General features: G+C 36.9%; 2 protein-coding genes across 2 annotated transcripts; both read right to left on the bottom strand.

The window, feature by feature from the left end:
* Window positions 1-1,213: 1,213 nt before the first annotated feature.
* LOC116169302 (arylsulfatase B-like) lies at window positions 1,214-4,244 on the bottom strand. Its single transcript, XM_031485367.1, has 7 exons — window positions 4,016-4,244; window positions 3,612-3,948; window positions 2,378-2,677; window positions 2,024-2,330; window positions 1,829-1,971; window positions 1,513-1,783; window positions 1,214-1,467 (listed from the first exon to the last, which is right to left on the bottom strand). The coding sequence occupies exons 1-7, from the start codon at window positions 4,124-4,126 to the stop codon at window positions 1,299-1,301; spliced, it is 1,638 nt and encodes a 545-aa protein (XP_031341227.1). The 5' UTR covers window positions 4,127-4,244; the 3' UTR covers window positions 1,214-1,298.
* Window positions 4,245-6,340: 2,096 nt separating this feature from the next.
* LOC116169991 (arylsulfatase B-like) lies at window positions 6,341-10,337 on the bottom strand. Its single transcript, XM_031486220.1, has 7 exons — window positions 9,962-10,337; window positions 9,560-9,896; window positions 7,667-7,966; window positions 7,313-7,619; window positions 7,121-7,263; window positions 6,808-7,075; window positions 6,341-6,762 (listed from the first exon to the last, which is right to left on the bottom strand). The coding sequence occupies exons 1-7, from the start codon at window positions 10,073-10,075 to the stop codon at window positions 6,594-6,596; spliced, it is 1,638 nt and encodes a 545-aa protein (XP_031342080.1). The 5' UTR covers window positions 10,076-10,337; the 3' UTR covers window positions 6,341-6,593.
* Window positions 10,338-10,948: the final 611 nt, after the last annotated feature.

Raw genomic sequence — 10,948 nt, 5'->3', positions numbered from 1 at the left:
CCTTAGACATAAACTCCTGTAAATCTTATTTAACCTTATTTGACCCCAAAAAGTCTCGTGAAATGCTAACGCACAAATTAGTTATTAGGATGCATAATGTTACGTTACGTGAAAGTAAAAATTCCCGATTTCGCCAAAGTAAAGGATCCCGAGTCCCAGTCAGTAGAATTGTTACTATAGCGCGTTCACACCTCCAGATGCAGTATGGGGTCTTATGGACTAATTGCCTCTCTTACTAGTTTGCGTCATTCTTCCATAATACTATCCTTGTTTCTGACCGCATTGATGTCAAATTGACATACGATTCAATTGAAGTATTAAAACAATACATAATCTCGTTACGCTGCCATTGTCACGTTTGGCAAGCATGTACTGTATGTCCATAAGCACCATACTGCATCTGGAGGTGCATGAATTTTCTGAATATTTTGTGTCGTATGTAACCGTAACTATAATATAAGATTTTTTTCGGATTTTATAGGCAAGTAAAATTGAAATTAGAGCAGTACTGCATACCTTCGAAAATCTACAGGGTGTAAAAATTAGAGGGTGGAATTTTCCAATAAATTATCTTTTGTGGCATTGAAAAGGATAATCGTAAATTGTACTTAGTAGAATTGACATTTGTAATAGTTTTAGGAAGTCAAATTCCAGAACGGCGGAGATAACAGCAGCTATCTTCTACCTTAATTGGGTTCACGTATTCAAAAATACGAACTGAGAAAGGTTTCACCACAGGCTTGGGAAAGTTTGCATTTTTTGAATTCATGTGGGAGTTACAAGGTTTACTTTTAGAAGTTCCGGCATAAAAAAGAACCCAGTGGTGATTATGGTTGTAGAGTACAACTTGTTCCATAGGTATCTAGATTAAAACATCAGTACGCGGTCAAGAGCAAACTAATTATGCGCACCACTATCCTTATGTTACCATAAACAGCTATTGTTAAAAATTCAGTGTAGTTGCTGCCTGGGAAACCAAGACGGGATTGCACTTTGTCTTCACAGTAGCAAGAACAGTAAGAAAAATAAAATGTACAATTGGTACACTCATGTAGGGAAAACCGAGACACTGATTGCTCGTTGAATTTGCGTTTTAATCGTATGAATCGGGCTCGACGAAAAATGGGTGGTAATAATTTGAAATACATGTCATTCATGACGGTTAATAATTAGAAGATAATGTGTAGAAAAAAGGACATGTAAGTTAAATCTATACATTTTCTTTGACTTCCCGAAATCGATTATAATTCAGAGGCAAATGTTTATAATGTTCACAAAAATGTATCAGCGTAAACCAATCAACGTGCTTTAAGTATAGAATAATCCAAATAGTCCCCAAAATTGGTCCAGGTATATCCAAAATGTTTGGGATTGCCTCTCTGATCAATAGGTACATTGCCTGGGGGAATCGCAGTTGATTTCCATTCCTCTAAACGTTCCGTAAGATTCTGAAGCATGTCGGGATGTCTGAAAGATTGTGTAAGATCTTGAAACGATGTATATCTTACTTACTTGTCTGCCAAGTTAGTCCTTTCGCAAGGATCGGTTTCCGTATCGAACAAACACGGTGCTTCCAGTGGCTTACAGGGTACTAACTTTTTTTGAGCGCCGCAGTCGACATCGGCCGTTTTCCGTAAATGTGTAATTACTGAAGAATTTGTAGATACCTTTATTTTTGATAGCGCTTTACCTGCGGTACTGGTCAGTACCTCGGTAGCATTATAAAAACCGTTCCTTCCACTTGGACCGTACCAGTGATCCCATGTTCCATTATAAGTGGTACCTAAGCGATATAATTATATGGTGTAGATAAACTTCAATAGTTTACCATCCAATATCTTCCATTTGCCTACTGTTAAAGCTGATACACCAAAGTGCTCATCAATGTTGTGCAGAATTTCATTTCGCGGAGATTCGCCATTGGTGCTCAAAGCTTCCCAGAGATCGTAGCCGTCTATGTTTTCCATTTGACTGCGAAACATACGTTATTCAGCTGCCTGCAATTATTATTTAACTATTTTACTTCAAGTTCCCACCGGCTGCACTGTAGAGTGTTGGTAACCAGTCTGTAACATGCATTTTTTGAAGTGCAACTCTCTGCTTGTCCTTTATTAGAGGACTCCATAAAAATGCAGCACCTCTTACGCCCCCTTCCCAAAGGGTATTTTTAACACCCCGCAAAGGCCAATTTGAGGCAGCATTGAGATTGAAACCACTCGCGGGTCCACCATTATCAGTGCTGAAAACAATGATGCTGTCCTTCAACATGTTATTAGCTTGTAAAGCTTGTACCACTCGCCCAACAGATTCGTCTAACTTTGTCAACATACCTAGAAAAGTAATAAGGAACTGGTTAATTAGACAATATAAATTTCACCTGCGAATTTCCGTCGGTTGTAGTCAGTAATGCTCTCAAGTTTCGCGACGATACTGTCGGGTGCCGCTAAGGGGTTGTATGGATTTCCCGAATGCATCGCGGCGTGTGCAATGTAAAGGAATAAGGGATTCGATTTGTTGTGGTTTGCTATAATCCTTTCCGATTCTTTTGAGAAAATGTCGGTGGAATAATCCCCGTGTAAGTCCCAGGCGACGTCCATATTGCGTCTCATATCCAAACCCCACATTCCTTTTTCCATAGCCGTATGATCGTTGTAATCTTGATGACCTGTCCAAAATCCTGTAAAGTAAAAAAATCTTAAGTCAACATTATTCGATTGCAAGGTAACATTTATGCAAATTGGAGTCATCCTCGTCGTCGATCTAAGCCTTATCGCCTATGCAGAAAGCTATGGGAAAAAGAAGTACCTATTCCTGAGCGATTAAATGTACCGCATGTTATGTAACAGGCCCTAATTTTGTATTTGTATAACTTTTGTAATAAAGTCATTCGCTGAGGATATAAATATACAGGATGAGTTTCTTTTCATTTTTACAATGGGGATCTCGTGTATATCAATTTGACAAACTAAACGTGACATATTTTTGCTTTCGAGGATTAAAGTGACGGCACTAATAATGTCGAACCCTCGGACTCTTTGTAGTGAGTACAAAAGATGTGTGTAATGCTCGATGCCGACAACTTTGCTTCGGGTACTCTCGGTATTAAACAGTCACTTTGGTCCCTGTGGAATATAAGTAGTCATTTCAATATATTTTTCAACTTGAAGACTTTGAAGAAACCGTCAACCGATGTGTTAGGTTGCTTATGCTGCAAAGTTTACCAATTAGGCGATCATTACTTGTGGCAATGACCGTACGTACTATTAAATCTCTAGCGATTTAAATGTGTCCATCTTCATTTTCAGAACAAATAATCGCAATTACTCGTTCAAAGTACTGCAGCGCTCTAGGCGTAGACTACTTGAACTAAATGTTAAACCGCCTCAATATATTTTGTTCTCTAATTTAGTGAGTTGATGAGTGATTGTTTGATCTCAAGGCTAGGTGACTGTAGGTACCCAATTAGTAATTTTGTATATCCAATTGTTACCGCAAGGTATTTTTTTAATTTCAGGGTAACTACCATACCGAGATTACCCATACTCTTACGTGCCGATTTGCATAATTACACTAATTACATAACTTCCTTTTCAATGTTAAGAAATTCTTACCTAAATGCGAATCGAAACCTCTAAACGTAGGCGTATACTCCTTTTTGTATGAACCCAAATGCCATTTTCCAACAATATGCGTTGCGTATCCTAGTTCTTTGAAGTATTGTGGTAAGAGGGTTTCCGATAACGGTAAGCCGCGTGGTTCTGCTCCATATAACACCCCGTGTTGCATACCGGTGTGTATTGGATATTTTCCGGTCATTAAAGCACTTCGTGACGGAGTGCAAATGGGCAAAACGTAATAATTGTTTAAAATTAAACCCGAATAAGCCAACGCGTCGATGTTAGGGGTTAATATTTGGGACGATCCATGAAAACTGACGTCGTTCCATCCCTGCAAATGTTGTCACAATAAATTGTATACTGTTCAAACCAGGTCATTTCTAGGCACTACGACATACCAAATCATCTGCCAAAATAAACACAATGTGTGGGCGTGCGGCATTTGCATACTGGATCAACAAAAGAATGAAGGACAATTTAAAGACCGTTTCATCACACACATACTTCATTTTAATTCCGGAATGAAATAAATATCACTTTAAATTCACAGCAAGATGCGACTTTCGCAAAGGTCTGTATTGATTTGACGCGTTCTTACAGAGTATAGGTGTTCGAACATTACATAAACTAGAATTTTCTTTCGACTTTTATGTACTAGCATTAAATTGAGTTATTGTTTATTCGTACCAAAGTATAGTTTTATTGCTGCCTAGTGAAAGAAACGACCGATAAACTTAATCGTCTATAAATGGAATGTAAAGTATCACTATTTATAATAATAAGTAAAAGTCAAATGGTACAAGTCACTGGATTTGGCCAGTTTAACGCTTCAGTATGCTTTATTAAAAAAAATAAGTAAATTAAATTCAAATTTTTACATAAAATATACCTAGACCTATTGATATTTTCCTGTTTGGAATACAGCACATACCATTTTTATCGTGCTTTCTCTCGTTTTATCACATTTCCTTTAATTTTATTAAATTCTACCATTGAATTTATAACTATCTATAAATTCAATGATTCTACTGCTTGGCTTTTCGTGTTCGGGGCTTCGTCTTATAGTTTTTTGCAAAGTACTTCCGTTCAATTTTGTGCATCTCTTGTCCCTCTCTTTTCTTGCTTCTCTCTTTTTCGTACTTTGTTTCGTTTTTTTACTTCTTTTCCTCCAATTTCAGCCATTTATCTGACCTGGGATGGCATTACGTTTGTACAAAATAATGATTCGCGTGCTTCGAAAATATTTATTACAGTAGCGTGGTAAAAGCTAAAGATGTATACTTATAGGCCGCCCAACACAATCCCATGCGAAAATAAATCGTGCCGTCTTTTGGTAATAGAAAATTATCTTACACTAACTACACCTCATTTGAGCAACTTTGAATTGAGGTGCTGTAGCTGTTATATACCTATAGACTTCCAGACCTGAGTGTGAAGTTTTTGTTTGACTTTGAAGATTCTCTAACTCCAATGGATCCTGTAGTCATTTGTATACGCGACTATAACATGGACTAGCCTACAGTAGAGCTTGTAATCCATCTTCCCAACTTTTAGCTATCACTGAATCTTTTTCTCTCACTCAATTAGGGCAGTCCTTTCCTACTCGAATAACTTCAAACTCGGCTACTATGCTGGATTTATTCTTCACCTATTTGCATTCGTATGTGTGTAATGTGTTTACAGACGGCTGCGGTGTTTTACCATTACCATTATAGGTACAACATAATCCATCCGATTGGTGCTTAATTTATGCTGCCCTAAAAATTGAAGATGATCCTATAAGCGTCCAAGTTTCGAAGATACCGGAAGCTTGAGATAAATCTTGATATTTTCGACGAGTCGATTAAACATGTTACTATATGATGACATGATTGAATATCTCAATTTAAATATTATTTCATTTTTCAACTTGTGCTTGACGTAATGTGCAGATTAGGCGGCAATTAAATCTTTTTTCTACAATCGATATCCAAAGTAGGCATTTGCGCTCGTATTTGACAACGCAAACGTCATAATTTTCGAGGAATGTCACTTTGTCGCTTATAAGCGACAAAATAGAAAAAACGCTCGCTCTCCCAATTATTAACTATAAATCAAATATGCATTGCTCAGAGTATCCAATGACAACGAGTAAATGACATCTTTCATTTGGGCATAAGATTAAAATGATTTGAGTGAAAAATTTAATATGTGAACTGCTCGATTGTAGAAAAAATCTTGTGTGTAATTCGAGCGCAAATTGATTGTCGATTTCAAGAGATTGCCGCGCTCCTTCGTCGCGCGTCAACTGTCTCTTTCAATCGACAATATATCATTTTGCGCTCTTAATACACAAATAGCTATATAATAAAATATACTTACCTCCCCCAATACCAGTCGGGGTGTAAACCTGGTTTCAGTGAAGCTACCGCATCTACTAGTGACGAGTTTATTTAGATCGTGAGACTCCAATAAGTCAACTTTTCAGAATTCGATAAAGAGAACTTCCAATTTAGTGAGTCCATTATGATCATTTTTTGTGTATAGAAAATTGTGCCGTAAATGGTTATTTTTGTGTATTTATGAAAATTGCAAATTAGGAAACAATTACCACATACGACCGTTTAATTTTTACTTTTTTCTCAATCAATAAGCAGCTGCGTTGGGATTGAAAATAGGAGAGAGTACCAAAGAGGGTAATTCAGGGAAGAACAACGTAAACAAATAATAAACCTTGTCGTAACAAAAAGTTTATTTTCGAACAACGAGCAGGGAAGTGGTTGTGTGAGTTTATGTGCAACAGACGGCTTTAAATCGCTTTAAATAAGTAGGTATTAAATGCATCACTTGACATGTTTAAAAAGGAAAACTTCTCATATGTCTGAATATTTCCATGATCTGTGTAGTACCTTTATACCTTATGTGTGCAAAAATAGGACATAATCTATACATTTTTGTTGATTTTGTGCAATCGAAGCAAATGCATCAGCGTACCAATCAATGTGCTTTAAGTACAGAATAATCCAAATAGTCCCCAAAATTGGTCCACGTATATCCAAAATGTTTCGGATTGCCTCTCTGGTCAATAGGTAAATTACCTGGAGGAATCGCAGTTGATTTCCATTCCTGTAAACGTTCCGTAAGTTTCTGTAGCATTTCGGGATGTCTGAAAGATTGTGTAAGATCTTGAAACGATGTAAATCTTACTTACTTGTCTGCCAAGTTAGTCCTTTCGCAAGGGTCGGTTTCCGTATCGAACAAACACGGTGCTTTCAGTGGCTTACAGTGCACTAATTTTTTTTTAGCGCAGTCGACACCGGCCATTTTCCGTAAATGTGCAATTATTGAACAGTTTGTAGATTCCTTTATTTTTGATAGCGCCTTACCTGCGGAACTGGTCAGTACCTTGGTAGCATTATAAAAACCGTTCCTTCCACTTGGACCGTACCACTGATCCCATATACCATCATAAGTGCTACCTAAGCGGTATAATTATATGGTGCAGATAAACTTCAATAGTTTACCATGCAATATCTTCCATTTGCCTACTGTTAAAGCTGATACACCAAAGTGCTCATCAATGTTGTGCAAAATTTCATTTCGCGGAGATTCGCTATTGGTGCTCAAAGCTTCCCAGAGGTCGTAGCCGTCTATGTCTTCCATTTTACTGCGAAACATACGTTATTCAGCCGTCTGCATTTATTCAAATATTTTACTTCACGTCCCCACCAGCTGCACTGTAGAGTGTTGGTAACCAGTCTGTAACATGCATTTTTTGAAGTGCAACTCTCTGCTTGTCCTTTATTAGAGGACTCCATAAAAATGCAGCACCTCTCACGCCTCCTTCCCAAAGGGTATTTTTGACACCTCGCAAAGGCCAATTTGAGGCAGCATTGAGATTGAAACCATTCGCGGGTCCACCATTATCAGTGCTGAAAACAATGATGCTGTCCTTCAACATGTTATTAGCTTGTAAAGCTTGTACCACTCTCCCAACAGATTCGTCTAGCTTTGTCAACATACCTAGAAAAGTAATAAGGAACTGATTAATTAAACAGTATAAATTTCACCTGCGAATCTTCGTCGGTTGTAGTCAGTAATGCTTTGAAGTTTCGCAACGATACTATCCGGTGCCGGCAAGGGGTTGTACGGATTTCCCGAATGCACCGCTGCGTGTGCAATGTATAAAAATAAGGGATTCGATTTGTTGTGATTTGCTATAATCCTTTCCGATTCTATTGAGAAAATGTCGGTGGAATAATTCCCGTGTAAGTCCCAGGCGACATCCATATTGCGCCTCATATCCAAACCCCACATTCCTTTTTCCATAGCCGTATGTTCGTTGTAGTCGTGATGACCTGTCCAAAATCCTGCAAAGTAAAAAAACATTCCATCAACATCGTCATCGTTCTAAGCCTTATCGCCTATGCGGTTTTGCTAATATGCAGCAAGCGATATGGGAAAGAAAAGTTAAGGCAGCGATCAAGAGAATCCAAGAGCTACTTTCGGTCACTACCAGTGTTATTATGAAATTAAAAAAAAATCATTTCATACCACAAAAAAGTTGGAAGTACGTGTTTAAACTAAATATAGTTTCTTGAGGCAGAGTTGTGCGTTCTTTATAAAATAAAACCAAAAACCTTTAGTTCTTGAGTGCATAGCTCACTTTCAGATCAGTTTAGATGAACTTCTGGAAAATTTTGGCATACAGAATACATATTTCCAATTATCGCATGATGTCAATTTTGTTCATGAGGTGCTTGCAAACCCTTTTTTCAATTAATGGAATTCCTTACGATTATGACCACTAATTACTAAATTTATAATAGATTTATTTACTATCTGTAATTGTTGCCAGGAAATCCTTTAATTAGCAATTAATTTGCATTTCTCCTTCATAATAAATTTCAACACAAATTTGGTACCTCTAAATTTTTCATACAAACGAAAGAAAGATTTTTGTTAAAATATTGAGTGTTTTGTGCCGTGCGATTTTAGGTACCTATGTATATAGATAAGAAGGTAGTAGATGGCGCTGTGTTTAAAGATAGACACACACAGGATAAATATAAAACGGCACAATTTGAAAAATATGAATATAAATCAAAAGATTTCACGTTTGGATCCATATAGTCCAGTTATTCTATTCGCACCCTGTTACTCTTGTGTGTACTGTCGCCTAAAGTCGTCACAATCGAAAAACAAGTCATAATTGGTAAAATAGAAGTCAAAAGCTTGTCATTACCGCGAGTTTTGTTGCGGAAAAAGATAACTACAGTAATTGAATCAATTAAACGCGTTTGTTGAAACAAACTGTTGTGGAAAGAATATCTTGCTTATCTGAGATTTATAAACATGGAAGTTTAACGTTCAGAGAGCATCGATCCCCTGGAGAAGTTAGAGAAGTAAATTCACCCATTGCTAACGATCCAATCTGCAAGTTCCATTGTTAATTTCCGAGCTAATGTCTCTAATACTCTAATACTTTCTCTTTTAAATGCAAAAAAAAAACACATTTATTAGGCAGTTTTAAGATAAGCTAAAAATAAGATGTTTTCGTCCACTGAACGAATGTGACGGTATTGATAAAACAATTAATACGGATGGCATTACAAAAAAAATGCCAAAATATAAAAAAGAACTCTATTATTCAGGGGCATCTAAAAATACAAACATACAGATGTCAACACACATACCACTTTTATAAATTATAAATCATTATAAAACTTCTGAAAATTCTGAATGTAATTAAGACGTCAAAAATAGCAAGGTCGAGTTCTACCGTCGTTTCCATGGAAACAGTATTGTTTTCTATTCTGAACTTCACTGTGTTTCGTACTCTGCGACCCGGTTTTTTTTTACTTCAGGGTAATAACAATACCGAAATTACACATACACTTACGTGCCGATTTGCATAAGTACACTAACTACATAACTCCCATTTCAAATTAAGAAATTCTTACCTAAATGCGAATCGAAACCTCTAAACGTGGGCGTATATTCCTTTTTGTATGAACCCAAATGCCATTTTCCAACAATATGCGTTGAGTATCCTAGTCTTTTGAGGTATTGTGGTAAGAGGGTTTCAGATAACGGTAATCCGCGTGGTTCTGCTCCATATAAGACCTCATGCTGCATGCCGGTATGTATTGGATACTTTCCGGTCATTAAAGCACTTCGTGACGGAGTGCAAATGGGCAAAACGTAATAATTGTTTAAAATTAAACCCGAATAGGCCAAAGCGTCGATGTTAGGGGTTAATATTTGGGACGATCCATGAAAACTGACGTCGTTCCATCCCTGCAAATGTTGTCACTAATTATCTACTGTTCAAATCAGGTCATTCTAGGTACTAACTGACATACCAAATCATCTGCTAAAATAAACACAATGTGTGGACGGGCGGCATTTGCATACTGGATCAACATAAGAATTAAGGACAATTTAAAGACTGTTCCGTGGACATATACACACTTCATTTTAATTCCAGAAATTCACAGCAAGATGTGAATTTCACAAAGGACTATATTGATTTGACGCGTTTTTACCGAGTAGGCGTTCGAACACTTCATGAACTCGATTTTTCTTTCGACCATTAATTGAGTTATTGGTTATGCGTACCAAAGTCGTTGAATAATTTTTTATTCGATGCCAAAGTATAATTTTGTTGCTGCCGAGTGGTTGAAACGACCGATAAACTTAACCGTCTAGGACGGACTGTAAAGTCTCACTAGCGATACTTAGACAAAGCATAATCCTCTATGGACAAAGTCAAGGGTGATACTTGTATCAGCAAGCTGTAGTTGATATCCTCAGTGTCAGTTAGTGGCGTGCTGTTACTTTTTACAAGATTACCTATTTAAATGTTGTACGAGGAGCAGCACTATTGGCAATAAAATCTTGAGGACTTACGTTCTTATTGGGGATAAAAGATTACGTTTCCAGTTAAAATAATAAATAAAATTCAAATGGCAAATGTCACTGGTTTTGGCCAGTTTAGTGCTTCAGTACGTTTTATTTTTAATCTTAATGCAATAATATTCCACTTTTTATCACAAACAGATACAAACAAGCCATCTATTTTTAATCTCGCATGGAATAAATTGGTCCTCATAACGAACAATTACCGCGTCTTTTATTTCGAATGGGTCTGAGGTCAATATGAGTCCAATTTTTATTCTGTTTTCTCTACCTTTATCTTCTTTCACTTAATTTTATTAAATTTGCGACTGCTTGGATTTTCGTGTTCGGGGTTTCCTATTAACTTATCGTTTTTGTGTTTCTTCTTTTCGGTATTTCTGTTCAATTTTGCTGCTTTTCTCTTTTTCGTAGTTCTTTTCATTTTTGTCTTC

This window comes from Photinus pyralis, unplaced genomic scaffold (genome assembly GCF_008802855.1).
Source record: "Photinus pyralis isolate 1611_PpyrPB1 unplaced genomic scaffold, Ppyr1.3 Ppyr1.4_LG4, whole genome shotgun sequence".
Classification (NCBI taxonomy): domain Eukaryota; kingdom Metazoa; phylum Arthropoda; class Insecta; order Coleoptera; family Lampyridae; genus Photinus; species Photinus pyralis.
Note: the sequence above shows the minus strand (reverse complement) of the source record. Positions and strands in the feature narration are given on the sequence as shown.